The sequence below is a fragment of the Cinclus cinclus genome, chromosome 28 (assembly GCF_963662255.1).
Source record: "Cinclus cinclus chromosome 28, bCinCin1.1, whole genome shotgun sequence".
Lineage (NCBI taxonomy): Eukaryota > Metazoa > Chordata > Aves > Passeriformes > Cinclidae > Cinclus > Cinclus cinclus.
Genome location: NC_085073.1, coordinates 3,245,930 through 3,262,990, shown reverse-complemented (window position 1 = coordinate 3,262,990; position 17,061 = coordinate 3,245,930). Strand labels below are relative to the sequence as shown.

General features: G+C 43.0%; 1 protein-coding gene across 1 annotated transcript in view; it reads left to right on the top strand.

The window, feature by feature from the left end:
* Positions 1-14,472, top strand: part of ARHGEF18 (Rho/Rac guanine nucleotide exchange factor 18) — a 39,595-nt gene extending 25,123 nt beyond the window's left edge. The window contains exons 16-29 of the mRNA XM_062509967.1: positions 860-977; positions 1,730-1,978; positions 2,797-2,873; positions 4,625-4,803; positions 5,195-5,286; positions 5,589-5,777; positions 6,426-6,557; positions 7,515-7,630; positions 8,031-8,087; positions 8,587-8,634; positions 9,199-9,666; positions 10,365-10,709; positions 12,415-12,520; positions 12,612-14,472. Of these exons, the coding sequence (XP_062365951.1) occupies positions 860-977; positions 1,730-1,978; positions 2,797-2,873; positions 4,625-4,803; positions 5,195-5,286; positions 5,589-5,777; positions 6,426-6,557; positions 7,515-7,630; positions 8,031-8,087; positions 8,587-8,634; positions 9,199-9,666; positions 10,365-10,709; positions 12,415-12,520; positions 12,612-12,772 (2,337 nt within the window). The 3' untranslated portion in view covers positions 12,773-14,472. The remainder of the gene's footprint in view (positions 1-859; positions 978-1,729; positions 1,979-2,796; positions 2,874-4,624; positions 4,804-5,194; positions 5,287-5,588; positions 5,778-6,425; positions 6,558-7,514; positions 7,631-8,030; positions 8,088-8,586; positions 8,635-9,198; positions 9,667-10,364; positions 10,710-12,414; positions 12,521-12,611) is intronic.
* Positions 14,473-17,061: the final 2,589 nt, after the last annotated feature.

Sequence of the window (17,061 nt, the reverse complement as noted above, 5' to 3'; positions counted from 1 at the left end):
AGGTTTGCTCACTCCATCATCTTTCCAAACCCAGAAGATTGGCTCCAGGGTGGTTTGCTGCACATTAACATGCAGTTAACAGGAAGGGCTGAAGAGACACGGCCCAAGTGGAAGTTGTAACCTGAATCTCAGATGGCTTTGCAGAGGCCTAAATATTCTCATTTTCCAGTCACCAGTAAGTGATACTGTGTGAACTTTCCAGCCTAGCTCTGTACTTATAGCTGGTTTTAGCCAGGTGCCTCTGAAGTGAGAGCCCTTCACTTCCAAGGACCTAAATAAGTGACCAGAGTATTAAAACATGTAGCTTCAGTCCTTGTAGAGAAAGATCTTGGTTCTGTGTTCCTCTGCTGCCACGTGTGTGCTGTACCTGCAGTCAGATTAACTGGTGCTTTACAGTCCTCCCTTTCTAAACAGGAATGTGTTTCTGTAGGTCAGGCTATTGGTGAGCATACAGTGGTAAAATAAGCACTTAATTTCTTCATTATTGATCTGATTTGACTGGTAGGTGGTTGGGTCTGGTTTTAAAACCACAGAACATTTCTGTGTATGTAAGCTCTGACCCTGTTATAAAGGGCGATCAGTTAGCAGCAGACAGTCAGACAGTTCATATTTGGAAGTTTCCCTGATTGGCTCCACATTTAGTTAACAGTAGTTGAAAACAATACCTGAGATATTTTCCAGTAATAAAGGCAATTTTTGGAATGCTATCAGGCATTTTGCTTTAGTAGAAAAGTGCAGCTAATTTCATGGTGCTGTGTCCAATGTGCAGAAGTGTTTTGGGGCAGAAAGCACATGAATGGAGAGGGAGTTAGAAGAGCACCATGCACAGTGGGTGTGATGAGTTTGTCTTTTTTTCTAGAAAATTGGGAACTGTTCCATTGTGAGGAGGTTGGGTGTTCAGGAGTGCATCCTCCTGGTCACCCAGCGCATCACCAAGTACCCGGTCCTGGTGGAACGGATCATTCAGAACACTGAAGGTGGGATGGTTCCTGGTTCCTCACAGTTCTCTGTTGGTCCTTTTTCTGCCATGTTTTGCATGTTCTTACCTCAGACAGGCTGTTACCTGCTTTCTCATTTCTCTGTTGGCTGATGATGCCAGATCAGTCTCACCTCAGAGAGACAAGAGAATCACAGAATGGTTTGAGTTGGAAGGGACTTTAAAGTTCATCTCGTTCCACCCCCTGCCATGGGCAGGGACACCTTCCACTGCCCAAGGCTGCTCCAAGCCCCATCCAGCCTGGCCTGGGACACTTCCAGGGATCCAGGGGCAGCCACAGCTGCTCTAGGCACCCTGTGCCAGGGCCTGTCCACCCTCACAGTGGGGAATTTCTTCCCAATATCCCATCCAGCCCTGCCCTTCTTCAGCTTAAAGCCATTCTCCTTTGTCCTGTCACTCCATGCCCTTGTTAAATTGTCTCTCTCCATCTTTCCTGTAGGCTCCCTTCAGGCCACACTTATCACTCTGAAATTTCTCCAGGCTGAACAATCCCAATTCTCCCAGCCTCTCCTCAGAGGAGAAAGCATTTAAAGTCTTCAACCACAAACCCACATTAGTAAAATCTGTTGGTTCATTAGCTTTTCAGAGCTTTAGGTTATTATATTTTAGTTTTAAACTTAAACTCTTGGAAAATACTGTTAGATGTCAAGTATGGAGCCCTTATGCTAAAATACATTTGGATGGCTCATGTCTTGTATTCCAGAGTGGCTGACTGCTTCTCTTTTCCCTTAGCTGGAACTAGAGATTACGAAGAGCTGACCCAGGCCCTTGGTTTAATTAAGGACACCATCACCCATGTAGATGCCATGGTAAATGAGTGTGAGAAGGGACAGCGACTCAGAGAGATCATGCACAAAATGGAGCTGAAATCATCAGGGAAATGCAAGAATGGGCTTTTGTTCCGAAAGGATGACATGGGCCAGAGGCGGCTCCTCCTGGATGGGATGCTGTACTGGAAAGCTGCATCAGGGAGGCTCAAAGGTACAGCACCAGCAAGGGCAAAACACAACTGGGAAGCAAGATTTATGTGGGTTTTTTTTGGTGTTGTTTTTTTTTTTTTAGTAACTGTTTATTACTGATCGATTTGGTATAAAACAAGATGAAAATAACCAGCTTGTTTAATAGGATATTGGAGGAAATAGCACTTGTTCTATTCTTGGCTTGTCCAATAAGCATCTCTGTAATGGTGCATGATAAGTTCCTTATGCTGCTTGCTTATTATCTGGCTGATCTGCTTCCCAATTCAAGAGGAAATTCTTCAGATGGATGACAAAGCTTTGAGTCATCCTGACTTAGTCTCCTGTGGAAAAGCATTATCTTGTTCGAGCTCTGCTTCACACTTTGTAAAACCTGTGTCATGTCAGCTGCATGACACTTAATTCTGCATTTGCCAGAAAATCAAAGCAGTGGCCATCAGGGAATATTTGAGCAGCTTCATTGCTCAAGTGTTTAAGGAGAAGCTTCAGTGGCACAGAAGGTGCAGCCAGGAGTAGGTTGGATCCTGAATGGCTGCAGTGCCAGAAGAATTTGCTGTTGGGAGAGACATGTTCCCTCTGTAGTCCATGTGTAGGATGTCTGTGTGGGTTTTCTCAAGCTTTAAGTGAGCTCTGTTTAAATCAGCTGGTTCTGCACGGTACAAACCAAGTGGAAGGCTGTAACAGACCCAATATTGCAAATGGTGACATGCTATTCCCTGGCTTGCAGGAAATATAAGTTAAGTGATTTTTGAGTCTGGACTGGTCTTTCTGCTTTAATATATGACTCTCTTTCCTTTTTATTTGTCTCTTTCATTACTATAGATATTCTGGCTGTCCTGCTCACTGATGTACTGTTGCTCTTACAAGAAAAGGACCAAAAATACACATTTGCATCTGTGGTAGGTATTGTTTTCTTTATTTAATACATGCACTTAGAAGATTTATGAATGACAGTAACTACAGAAGAAACACAATTAGGGATGGTAGATACTTGTTATAGGAGGTTCAGGAAAAATTAAGTGAATAAATCAGCCAATTGCAGAATCACTTTGTCTGAAGCAGTTCTAGTACTTGTTGAATCCTTTCTCCACTCTCCCAGTGCAAAGCAGTATTTTCTTGCACTGGCCAGTGGTAGCTGCCACATCTCCCTCCCATGGTTTTCACTCTTTCTGTTCTTGTGCCATGACTTTCCTTTTCACTGAGTTTTGTTAGGCTGAGATTTTGTACAAGTTGTGGACATTGCACATGCTAGAAGCATGCTTTGAAAAACACTTGCAAATAAATCCTGCTTCTGTTTAGTGTGCAAGGAAAGAATCTGCCATCTCAGTTAGGGACGTGGTAGCTGTGGTCCTAGCACCCTGAGATTTACTAGGGGCAGAGAACTTTCCTGAAATACATGGAATAAGCACTAAATGCAGATGTTATTACTGCAGCACTCCAGAACATTCAGTGAATTCACTTGCTTTTCTAGGGCATTTCCACAGGTGTCCTCAGAGAAGTTAATTTGTACATTTTGTCCTCATATCTAGTTCACTGATGGCTGTTGTAGAACCTGTAAAAGAGAAACTCTTTCATGCAATGGTTTCTTGGATGTTTTTTTTCCAAGACATTAACATTAGAGCTGAGTTCTAATGGCAAAAGCTATTTAGGTGACCTCAGGGCTGTACAAACAGCTGCTTTTCAAATTACCCTTCTCTGAATGCACAGAACATGGTGCTGTGTGGTAGACTTTTTTTCTCCTCTGGAAACGTGCTCTATACTTAGAATCTGACCAATTTTTTTGCATCTTCGTGTGTATGCAGTTTATTTGAAATTTAATATCACTTCTCCATAAATAAATCAAGTGAGGGAGCAAATGGATCTGCTCAGTGATTCTGTTTTTCCAGTGACCTCTGTTCATGGCTGGAATTGCAGTACAGCTGCTCAGAGAAGCTGGCAGAAGCTTCCTGGTGTTCCTGGTGTTTGCTTCACAGTTCTCTTATCCTGGCTCTAGATTATTCTGTGAAGGTTCAGCAGTCACAAAATGCTGCTTTCTCCTGGGAAGGAACTTTCTAGGCTGCATATGTTGGAGCTATGCTGTAGGAAGCCTAGACAGGTTTTTAGTAACTAATATCCCTCCTGTAAATGTTTTCACTGCAAAGGCTGACAGCTAATCCAGTTAATCCTCATTATACAATACACTACCTGTCACCTGGTGTCATTTTTATCAGGGCCTGACACCCTCTAACACCTCTGATTTATTTCTTTTGTAGCCAGCTTAAAACCTCTAATGCTACCTCTTGTTCTCTCCTTTCACTTCACATTGTGTCATTTTTTTCTTTTTCAAATTTTGGGTTTGCCTCCTTTTGAGCAAAATTTTTGAGCCTGTTCTCGACTTCTGGCACTCAGTGGGGATCTTTAAATTGACACAGGCTTTGATGTTCAGTCAGGTATCAAGACCTCTTGTTTTTGACATGTACATTCTTCATTCCATGTTTTCAATGATGCAAAAAATGACAACATTGAAAGTGTCATGTGAAAAGGTCAGAGTTATCTCATGATGTTACAGCTCCTGGTGGCTCTGGATAAATAGGAAGAGGGGGCAGCTAGGAAACACAATTCCTAAAGAACACATCTAACGTACTGCAATAAATGGTATTTTATTTTACAGGACTCTAAGCCACCAGTTATCTCACTGCAAAAATTGATTGTGAGAGAGGTAGCTAATGAGGAAAAGGCAATGTTCTTAATTAGTGCTTCCTTAAAAGGACCAGAAATGTATGAAATTCACACCAGCTCCAAAGAGGAGAGGAATTCCTGGATGGCACACATCCGCAGGGCTGTGGAGAGGTAAGGCATGAGGGAAAGAGGGAGGGCCCAATTTCTTGCTTGTCTTCACAGCACTCGCAGGTGTAAATTTATCTTTTAAATCCATTTGACTCTACCTAAACTTTCCTTGTAAAAGCAAGTGTGCAGTTCTTCAGTATTCAATTCTGTTTGTGTTCATTGAGAAGAAACCACTCATAAAGATGAAATAAAAACTAGTCAAAGACTTCATCCTGCTTTTATTTAAAAAAAATAAAAGGCTTACTGATGTCAAATGCAACAGGACTTTGGAAAAGGGAGGAAGATTGACACCCAGGATAAACCACAACTGAGGCAACTGCAGGTTGAGTCCTGAGATGGTTTTAAATTATCTTACATGCAAATCAAACATAAATCTGTCTTTCCCTTTGGACAGCTGTCCTGATGAAGAAGGAGGAGCATTTAATGAACCTGAAGCAGACAGGAGGCAGGCTGAAGCAAGAGCTGCGAAGTTAAAGGATTTTCAAGGTAATGAGTTGTATATTCCACAAGCTGCTTTTCAGCATTATTTGTGATTCATGGCTGTCTAATTCTTTATCAGGATATGAAGTTTCTCCTTCATAAGTCTTTTGAGGTGGTGTAAGATTCTGTAGAAATAGTGGCTAAAGAAGTCTAATAAGCTTTGTGTGCTGCAAAAGTTTTCTCCTTAATTGTTAGTTAAATCTCTGCATTTGATGCTCTGGCCATGAAATGAATGATAATTTCCCAAATTGAACATGGTTCTGTGACAGTGATAAGGAAGGCAGGACTGAATTTGTTTCTTCCTTCAGAGCGTTTGAGCATGAAAGATGACCTGATTCTGCAAAGTCTCACTGGGAAGCAGCAGATTTATGTGGAAATGTCTGAGATGAATGGCTTTGAAGACCATTCCCAAGGATCCCGAGCCAGGCTGCTTCTTCGGGGGGATATCTCAGAGAATCTGCAGGGAGAGGCCATTCTGAAGTCTGCAGTGACTGAAGGTGAATGGAATGTGGGAATGTGGGGGCATTTACTCAGGTGCTGGTGTGGGGATAAGCACCCAGGATCTAAGTACAGGCCCTGAAAATCATCCTGTAATAACATAATGCTTTTATGTAACATGGTTCAGACTTCCTTTTTCTCAGAACCAATCTGCAAGAAAGGTGAAGTGCATTTGTGGGTTTAGGTAGAAGACCTGCACAGCTTGGATTGTTTTATTTTTAAGGATCAATGAGTGGAATCTTAGGACAAGTCTGTTCAGAAAGGGTAACAGAGTGCTCTAATAATACACAGTCCTGAAATGTAATATTATGGGAGGATTATCTATTAAAAACAGCCTGTCTAAAGATAGTATGTTTAGAAAGAAAATAATCCCTAACATAGTTTCTATTAAAAAAAAAAAAAGGAAAAAACCAAACGCTCAAGGTTTGATAATCTTGACTTGCAATTAAGGAACAGCTCATCTTCATATGAAGAGCCTGTCATGCAGAGCTACTCACAAAGGAAAATTCATCTGTACTGCAGGACATCTCAGACTGCCTGAACTTTTAGTGGATTTGATGGTTGAAATTGTTTTTTAGGCTCATTAGCATGAAAACTTGTATCGCTGCACAGACATGGCTGTTTACATGACATGTTCTCTTCCCCAGCTGAAAATCTGCAGGACTTTATCTTCACTCACTTTGGCAGTGCATCCTGTCAGCCTGAGGATGGCTCAGGACTCCCCCGGAGAGCAGAGACCTTTGGAGGATATGACAGTAGTCCCTCAGTTTCAAGCAAAAGTAAGAAAGGGGACATTCAGCATTTTTCTGATATTTTTACTGTGATTACTGTACAGAGAATAAGAACAAGGAATTGAGGCTCTCATACAGGGAAGCTTCACCAGGCTCTAAAAAGGCAGATCAGAGCAAACCTCCAGCATGTTGGATCTTTTGCTCCTGATACCAACACTAGAGAGCAGAGTAGGGCTCTCAGTGTTATGCTAAGGGCATTACTTTAACCCATTCTTTATAATCACCACAATTACACACAAAATTTCAATTTTGTTAAAAAAGAAATGGTTGACCTAGAAACCTAGAAAATTTGAATTCAGCTGTCTGCTTTCATTGTGTCATGAATACTTTTTTCCAATTTGTATCTGCACTGGAGTCATTGGAGCTTTGTTGAATCCTGATGATTTATCAATTAATTAATGAAATAAGAGGAAAGACCAGATACTATTTATCTCCATTTTTGCTTCTTGCATTAATTGAAAAAGTGAATGGCCCTTATTTCACTGGTTGTTAGTCTCTAGAACACTTTCTGATGTCTCTGGAAGGTTCTAAATCTGTCATGTACTTTTTTTAAGAGGGGTCCATCTCCCCTTACCTCTTTCCACACTCACAGTGGTGCTGCTGTGACTGCAATATTCCTGCTGACCAGTATTACATGTCATGAGCTGGCAGTTCTGGGAGCTGATTATTTTCATACAGACATTGTGTTTTCATGTTTTACTTAAAATAGTGTAATTTGAACTCACCCTCCCTATTTATCTTAACCTGTTCTTCTCAAGTTTTAAACTTTTTTAAGCAGCCGTATGTGTTGCTGTTGCCTGATCTTCCACTTGGGATCAGCATGGAGAAGCCATGCAGTTGCATTTTGGTTCAGAGTCACCATTTTTTTCTGCTTGCTCTGGCACTCACTGAGTTATCCCAGGCCCTGTGCTGGTGTGAGTTCCTCATACTCCTCTCCTCTTTCAGGTGGCAGGAAAAACAGTGGTGGTGACCAGAGGCAGTGGGACTGGAGAGGCTCTGCACTGAGTTCAGATGTGCAAGTCCATGAGCTCTCTTCAGATGCAGAAGAAGGATCTCAAACTGTATGTTGAGTTTATGAGGGTTTTAAATGCTTTTCCTTGTGTTCCTTATCATGATAATGGTGCAGAACAAACCTCACAAATTTAAAAGTTTTCATAGCTGGCAGGGCTGGACTGGAACAGCTTTGTGTGTAAAATTACTTGACTATTAAGGATGTTTTGTGGGGCTTCTTGGTAGCTCAGCACTTGAGAGGCAAGATAGTTCAGTTTTCCATTTGCTCGTTTGATGCTGTACCATTAACACAGGCTTTAACAGGCCACTTCTGTTTCAGCTTGGCTTATGAACTCAGTATTTTTGATGTATGTCCTTCAGTGCATGGGAGCAATCCCAGCTTTTTCTGGCAGCACTGCCAGTACCCAGCAAGTGTTCCTAGCAGAAATGTTGGTTTTGTCTCCCTTACAGAGCGATGGGACGAGGCTGGATGACAGCAGTGGCTTTCAGCCCACTGTAGAGTCTCAGGTATGATCTTTCTGCTGTTAAGAAATCCAATGGCAAATAGCCATAGTGTAATTATAGCATGTAAAATCAAACCAAACTACCTCCAAAACTCAGTGTTTGTAATGTCTGTGGAACCCAGCATGTTAACTGCTCACTGGCCAAACTTGCCTCTAAATCCCTGTGCGGGCTGGACCTGTGCCGTGATTCAGTGCTGGGGCATGGGAGGAAGTGATGGTTAAATAGTTCAGGTGAAGAGAAGATGATGAGGACTTCTCCATGGAATCCCAGGGAGATTTGCTGGGCACTGATTCGCATCTGAGCAAATATAATAAATTAAAATCCTTTGTGCCTGCATATTGGCCTTTGCTATGCTAGAGTACTCTGGTGGCCATGGTTCCATTGTGTGTGCTTTTGTACAGATACCATGGATTGTTTTCACTGCTAAAAATATTTTTAAAAAGTATAAAGCCTCAAAACAGAGCTCTGCTCAAGTGCCTAATGTTTTTTTCCTCCTCTTCAGCTTGTCCAAAGGATACAGACACTGTTACAGTTGCTCTTCAGTCTTCAGGTAAACCACCATTTACTATCCAAGAGATTTATTAGGCACTCAATGTAATAAAATTTATGCAGGTGTGGAGAGGAGCTACCTTGAAAATGTCCCCTAAAGCTGGACTGAAGTGCAGAATTTAGACCTGAGACTAAGGAAACTGTGCCTGGTGTTTTGGAGGAAGTGTTAGAGCTGTTGTCTTAAGTAATTATTTCCTTTTTCCTGCTCACTTGATTCTTTTCCTGCTTTGGGCTCTATCTGCTCTCTGTGCTCATTATTAGTACACGTGTGTATGGATTCTCTGTTTTTAGTGTTATCTTGTAATCAGCAATATTTTGACTGTTTTGATTCAGGGTAACAATTCTAGGGGCGAGAAATGTCCACTTTGACACACATAAGCATAATTTATTTGCCTGGCCATCTTCAGTGTTGTGTCAGTCACCGTGGGCTGTACGAGCTGGAATTAAGATATGCTCTGGAAGGAAAAGACTCTGTGACCCCACCTCGTAGATGCTGTCATCTCCTGCTTAGCCGGGTATGTTTTTTGAGCCTGGGTGCCTCATGCTGGAATTTTATCCCCTCCAGGCTGTGATATCTCAGCAGGACAGCTACATCGAGGTGCAGCGAGCCACCATGGCAGACCGGGAGAAGCAGTACCGGCTGCAGTCCACCCGAGGGAATCTGCTGCTGGAGCAGGAGAAGCAGCGGAACTTCGAAAAGCAGAGGGAAGAACTGATGAATGTCCAGAAGCTCCAGAGCCAGCTGAAGCTGGAGCAGCAGCGCCTGGAGCGGGAGCGGAGCCGGCAGCAGAGGGAATTCGAGCTCACGGAAGCGCGGATGCAGGAGCACGCGGAGGAGATGCGGCAGCTGCGGGAGAGGCTGAACCAGGACAGGGAAGAGCTGGAGAGGCAGAGGGAGGCCTATCAGCACGACCTGGAGAGGCTGCGGGAAGCCCAGAGAGCTGTTGAGAAGGAGAGAGAGCGCCTGGACCAGCTAAAGAAGCTGAAGAAGCAGAACACAGTGTCAGGCACCTTCTCCCCAGAAATGGGCCAGGTGAGGTATTGGTTTTCTCAGTTTTGTTCCTATTAAACCGCTTGCTTCTGGGTGAAGCTGCACTTACTGTACCACCAGCCTGTTTTTGCTTTTGAGTGGGCTCCTGGAACCATCACCTGAAGTAGCTGGTGATGGCTGCTCTCAGAGAGATCAGAGCTTGGCAGTTTCCCAGTGTCTGTGAAGTTCCACCCGGATGTCTGGCAATGAGAATATTTTTTAAAAAGATAGAAATGGAGAATAAGTTATTTTCCATTGTGCCTGACTGAATAGTTTTCAAATTCAGGAACTGTCTGTTGCAGGCAGGTTGACTGCAGAAACTGTGCTACCTCAACAGCATTTTGTGCAGTTGATTTCTAAAAACATTCCTTGTGTTTTAATAGAAATTTGGAGGTCTGATTAAATTTGGTTCATTGAACCTTTCTGAAAGTCCTGCTTTCTCTGCTCTGTCATCACCCCGTGCAGTCTGCTCTTTCCTAGGTGCACTGTTAAGCAGTTTGGAGCTGCTGAGGTTCTTTTCAGTGTCCGAGGACTTACAGTCTTACTCTTCTTTCTGTTCTCCAGGAACCTTTAGGCTTTGCCTACCCTGTTCTGCTTTGCACTAGGAAGTGCTTTGCGCTGTTGGGGCTGGGGTGGTCCCTCCTTGTGCTGGAGAGGATGAAAATCCCCATTTGACTTAGAATGCATTTTTCCTCATGCAGAGCCAGATCATCAGTCATTCCATCAGCTTCAACGGAGAAGGGGTGGAAGCCTCTGGAGCTGTCTCCAAATCCTCAGTGAGAGTGACCTCGGTGGCCGGGCTGGAGTACCTGGAGCGGCCGGAGCTGGTGCGCAGGGACAGCACCACCCTGGAGAGCCGGGCCTCCCTGAAGAACGAAGTGCCAATACATCTCCTGAGTGCAACCAACCAGATCCAGAAACCTGCTGCAGTCCAGCAGCAGATCCCCACCAAGCTGGCCACCTTCACAAAAGGAAGCAAGGAGAAAGGTGGCAAGAACAAAGCATCTCATAGGACAGACAGTTCGGGTATGTGTGATTTTAAGTCCGTTTAAATGCATTTCTGATCTCCACCAGGATCACAGGGAGACAGAACCCTGCAGTTAGACCTCTGTATGAAACCCAGAAATTAATATGCTGCATGTTATTAGTGAGTTTGCTGCAGTTAAAATCTCAACCTCCTAAAATCCTGTTAGGAGCTCCATGTCTATACTATTGGAATTGGAAATATAACCCAGAGGGATAATGCTGAAAATGGAGTTGTGTATTCCAACACAACAGAATGGTGGTGGGAGGTTGTAAACCTGGATGTAAAATCTTCTTGTCTATCTGTAGTGTTAAAGAAAAAGAGCAAAACAAAACAAAACAAAACAAAACAAAAAAAAAAGCTCTTGTGCATGAGTAAAATGTTTTGAGGTTGGCTTAGCCTTTTTGCTGTCTGTCTAGAGTTGTAGTGATATTGAATGCAATGCTTTTCTTAGCACGATTCATTCATTAAAAACAGATCTCCAGGCCAAAATTGAGATGCTGTGTAAGTTGAAAGGGGCTAATTTTGTCATAAATAGAAGCAAGTAAGAATGCAGTCACCCTGTCCTGTTGTAATTTCTGCTTCTAAGTGCTGGGTACTGGAGTAGTGATCTTTGCCAATGACAAACACAGTAAAAACCATTTTATCTCTACCACTTAAAGTAGCCCCACTGCCAGCTTATGGGAATAGTCTGTAATTTTAAGTTACGAAATTATCTTCTTAGCATTGTGGTGGATTCAGACTTGACAAACTTGTCCATCACTCTGCACTGCTGCAGAGGACTGGGAGCCAAACCTGACAGGGAGAGCAGGGGCAGGGGCTTGGCACATTGCAGAAACATCTGTCTCTGTCGTGCTTAAAGTTTAGTGCCTTTACAAACTTGCTTATGGTTTTGCACATAAATGAAGCCTGTATCCTCTTACCCTGCATACCAAATGCTGGTAATATAAAATTCTAATGCCACATCTCCCCTGTTTATTTTTAATAGCTCTTACATAATGGTCTCTGCAGTGGAAATGGACTTAATGGTGTTTTTCTGTAATTTATGTGAAAGATATAAACCACAAATATATTGATCTCTATTCTCTTGCGAACATTAGTGGGCTTCATGCTTGTTATGCCCATGTGTAGATCTTAGAATAAAATGGAACAAAACTTTCTGTACCAGAGGCAAAATGCTGTGTATTGAATTTGGGTTTTGTGACATCTGAGGAATGTGTACTGAAAGAGAGAGGTTCTTTAGATCCAGAATAACCATTTCATGAACTGCTTTCATTGTTGAAACTAAGAAACTGGGGAGCTGTTATGCCAGAATCAGTGGGCTGTGCTGCTGAGCAGCTGTGGGACAGATGGAGAGCAGAGACAAAAGTTGATCACAGCTCTGCGTGTTACAAGTAGCACAAATGGCCATTTGCTATTTGAATTCTACAGACAAAGATTTTTTTTCTCTCTCTCTCTGCTGTGCTTGATAATACGGGGTTTTAAATCTGAGATTGTCAGGGTCTGCCAGTAACTGAACTGGAAGTCTCAAGGAAAAGTATTCATAGTTTAAACAGCTGAAGAGAAAATTTAAGCAGGACCAGCTCTTTGTGGTTTTGCAGCTTTTTTGGGTGTGTTTAAAGGTGTCAGTACAGTGGCCCCAGCATGAAGAAGTGACATTTGTGAAGTGCTGCTCATCTCAAATACTAATTCACAAACTATTTTCTTCAGCCTCTGTTGATCAGAAGCAGCTGCTTCCCTCCAGGCTCGTTGGACGAGAGGAGGCTGTCCTGAGAGGCAGGCGGTCAGCAAGTCCGTCCCTGCCGAGCAGCCAGACCACTGCATTCCAGCCAGGTATGCCTTGGCCAGCTTGCCCATCCATGGGTGTGCCTCAGGCTCTCTCTGCAGCGTCATGAATATGTCTTCTCCCATTTTTTCCCTCTAGAACTGTATGGCCCTACAGATGCTCAGCCAGAAGCACTTTCATCTGCCTCAGCGACTCTCTTCAAGCCCAATAACGTTCAGGTTCAGCCCCTGGTGCCCTCTCAGCCCAATCTGTTGAATGTGCAAGATGATACCAGCAAAGAAGATGTCATTTTCTTCTAATTGTTTCCGTTTGAAGATGAATCACCTGACACACTGTTTCAAGAACTCAGGCCCCAGTGTGCACCGTGATGGAGGCCCGACAAGGATGTCTTCTGATCCCTGCCTAGTTACTACAAGCAAGGACCAAACCAGGATTACTGTCCTGCTTTGTTGGCTTCTCTGCCAGCAGCTCAGAATGAGGGCACAGTAGTAACAATTTGCTTTTAAATTCTCCAGTGTGTTGACACAAGGCATGGCTATATCAATTCAGAGCATGTTAAAATTCTGACATTTATTGTAATGTCCTCTTTTTGGAGAATATAGCTCTTCATGGGCACCATCTTGTAAATTGTTATTGGTGATGTTGAACCATCCTGATTTTTATGTAAAAAGTTTTAGAAGTAGGCCCCAGAATGGCTGCAAATTTTTAAATCTGTTTTCCCAGGTCCAGGTCAGTAATGGGTTGTGTGTTGGTAACCAGGTGACAGCAAGCCAGTCCCCTCCCAGCCAGGTGTGCCAGGCACTGTGAACCCAGTGGCACAAGCCCTGTGGCCAGGTACAGTGGAAGAGAAGGTAAGGTGAGCTTCTGACAGCATCTTCAAGAGGCAGGAGCTCCACCTGTTTGTGGAGGAGAAGGATTGGACGTGTGAGAATTCACAGTGATGATGAAGAATTGGACTGAATGCACATTTCATTGGCCACCAGCGTCACTGGGATCCTGTGTCCCTCTTGGGGACAGCAGTACAGGTTCCCAGGCAAACTCATGGGTTGGTTCAGAATGAACTTAAAGACTTGGATTTGTTCTTTGCTGAAGACATGTCTAAGAAGCGTTCAAATGCAGTAATTTATTGTCTTGTTTAATCCTGTTTTCTGCATCTTTTGTTTGTCTGTTAATTTGTTGGGACTTTACTCCCAGTACCAGAAGATATCAAAGCTGCTGTTACTGCAGAGACGTCTCTGCAGCATCGTGTTAGGAATGAAGGGAATAAGAACTGTTTGGTTTTAATTATAATAAAAAAATACTCTGAGCTAAACCTGTGTTTAGCTGCTTTCAGCTAAACCAGCTTTGATACCTCTTGTGAAATGGGTCAGTTCTTGCTCATGGAATGGTGGTGACATTAAGTGTTCTGCTGAAAAGGCATTATTTACCTTTGTAGTAATTTGCACAGTCATTTTGTGTGTTGTTTTTCACTCTGTGTCTCGGATTCTTTTCCCACCCTCACCCAAGGATGTGTGTTCTGTTGTGTGTTGAATGTGACTGGTCAGATAATGATGCACAGGAGAGATTCTTTAGGGGTATTGTTACAGAATTAAAGGAATCAGGATCTTGAAGTTTAAAATCATGGACTAATATCTTTCAGGACACAATTGATAATAGCTTATTTTTATATCTGTAACTGATTTAAAGTGATTTTAGCAGCAGTGGATGGAAGGCCTGGTCGGCTCCATCCAGTCTCATGGCAATGGATCCAGTGGTGTTTGCCTGTCTCCTCAAATCACTGAGCTGTCCCTGTGATTAGGCCCTGTGTGATGTTAGTGATGTCTTTAAGGCCATAACTTCTCTTTTCTTGGGAGTTTTAAAATTACTTCAGTAGTTACAGTACAAGAAACTTCATCAATTTTCAGCAGAAAACAGCAGTTTATATTTTTAAGTGGTGATCATTTGGGTTATTGCCTTCAGATGAGAAATTGAAAAACCCAAATTTACTGGTCAGGGGAAAGATAAGCTAGAAAATACTGAACAGGTCTTGGGGACAAGCACTCCTGATGGGACAGTTTTTGGATTTAAGGGTCTTTTTCTTAACTGAGTGGTTCTGGTACAAACCTGAGGCAGTGGCACTGAGTTCAGTGAGAGGAAACCCCAGACTGGCTCATTACTACATTGGGGATGCTCCCCCAACCCCCAAAAAGTGAAATTGGACACACTTGCCTTTAATAACAAGATTTAACAATGGTAAATCATCAGCATTGCAGAACCTGGTGTGATTGTCAGCAGGAAACAGAGTGGAACTGTTCCACTGATGGTTTGGTTTTGTTGGGGTGCCGTATCTTTGGTGATTAGAACAGAATCCCACTCCATATTCAGTTTTTGCATTCCAGAAAGTTAGTTTGGAATGGAGGGGAATTCCTAAAATCAGTGTAACTCCTGATCCATGCAGCAGTGTGGGATCTAGCAGCTCTGTAGGACTGGCACTGATTTTTCCACTGGATGATGTGCATACTCCAGTCACCTCTGGTCCCCTGTAATTTCCCCTGGAAGCACACAGAGAAGCAGCAGGAATGCACAGGATGTTCTCTCCTTCATGCTGTGGTTGGGCCACTCCCAGTGAAAACTCAATGCCCCCACTGCCTTAAATTACCAGGTTTTTAGGAGTTTTAGCCCAAAGCTAAGCTGCATCAGTGAAGTAAATCACCTCGGCCAAAAAGAGATGTCAGTTTGGGTGCTTGGAAGCAATTTTTGGAAGCGTTTATTTAGGTTTATTTTGTGCCTCTCCTAAAGTATGGGAGGGAATGTTGGAAGGGCTGGAGCAGCTCATTGGCTGTTCTCCTGTGCAATGGATGAATATAAATATAGAACAGTGACATGTGGAAAATAAAGTCTGCAGTGAGGTCCCATTTATTTTAATGTTTTAACTTAAATGTAACTTTTTTAATACTTCTTGTCAGCAGTGCTTGAAATAAGTTTTGGCTGTTAACAAATGGACCCAGGCCCGTGACAGGCCAAAGCTGTTGGTTCAAACTCCAAAAGCTCCTTGGAATATGTGTCTCCAATCTGTAACTGAGAAGTTACCTTAGAAGTCATTTTCTGTCCTCAGTGCACGTGTCTGGCTGCAGCTGCCCTTATGAAAGCTGTTTGTACCCTGAGCAGAGATGGTGTCTTCTGTCACTTGGGTCAGCCTGGAGAAGGTTTTGGAGTTAGCAGGTGCTGTGATACCTCATTGCTACCAGAGTTTGGGCAGGGGATCTGTAGAAGGCTGAGGGAAGCAAGTGAATTATTTTCTTTTAAAGAATATTAAAGAATATTCTTTAAATGAATCATGGGTCTCTTCACTTGTGCAAAACTGAATCTGTGAAATTGTTAACAAATCACTCCAGTTGAATGAACTGGTTTTGGACTCTTCACTCAAATCTTGTTCCTAGAAAAATAACTATTCTAGGTAAATTAGTTTGCAAAATACTGCTGTGTCCTGGGCTAAGTAACCTGCTATTGATTCTGAGTCACATCCTTCCTATTGGACTTTTTGGTCACTTCAGATAAAACTTTCATTTTAAGTGATTTCTGAGGATTAGACAGTTCAAAATTCTGTGCCTCCCAGGTGCCTTTTGGCTTCTTTCTGAGCTGGGGTGTGGAGGAAATGCCAGCACGAGCTTTGAACTGCCACCATGCTTTCTTGGTGTCACAGCCTTAAAATTATCAGCATGTTTGTCCTTCAGTATTGTGATGTTGCAATGTAGAGGCTGTTTCTATGGTTCTGATTTCAATTTGAGCTCTGGTGTTAAGGAGGCTTCCTCTTTCTCTTCCCATGTGGAATGTGGAGGTTCCATGTTCCAGGCTGAGGATGCCTCCGTGGCCACTAGTGCTGAGCACAGCTGCCCTGTGTGTGTTGTGGATGCTTCCCTAGTTTTTACCTGTGCTGTCTGTGGATTGTAGCTGTGGCATGTCCCACGAATTGAGATTGCTGATCATCCCCCAGCGTGAGGCAGAAGAATTGGTGTTCCTAGAGATGCTTGCTCATCCAGGTACTCGCCTTCCTGCACAGCTAGGAGTCATTCTAAATAATTTGCAGGCAGTTTTGTCTTTCTGAGTACTGGTCAAATGATTCTGCATACATGGAGCTTGGTGTTTGTCATTTGCGTTTACAATGAGAGTCGAAACTTAAACTAGGAAAGGGTTAAACATACTTATTTCATTTTACTTCTAACTCTGTGGAATGGGAGCTGAGGCTCCCCGGTGCTGCTCAGTGGAGTCCCTGTGTGTTGTGCCCCCCATGCAAGGGAATTTGGAGATTTTGTTGTCTTCCCCAGCAGTTCTCACATTTACCAGGAAACAGATCTGCATGCCAGGTTACACAAGTGCTGTAGGCAAAGCAAAGCCTTTCCCCTGCCCTCTCTTTGAGACCAGACCCAACATCTTTTTAACCACTGGTGACTTCCTCACCCACCATCAGCACATTCCTTTTCAAACAGCATCTGTGCGAGCTCTGGTTCATAACATTTGTGCCATGTTTATAAATCAGTTTTTTATATTTTTGTACTGAAAGAAATTGGAGCACTTTAGAAAAGTTGATTTCAAATTCCATTTCTGTCTG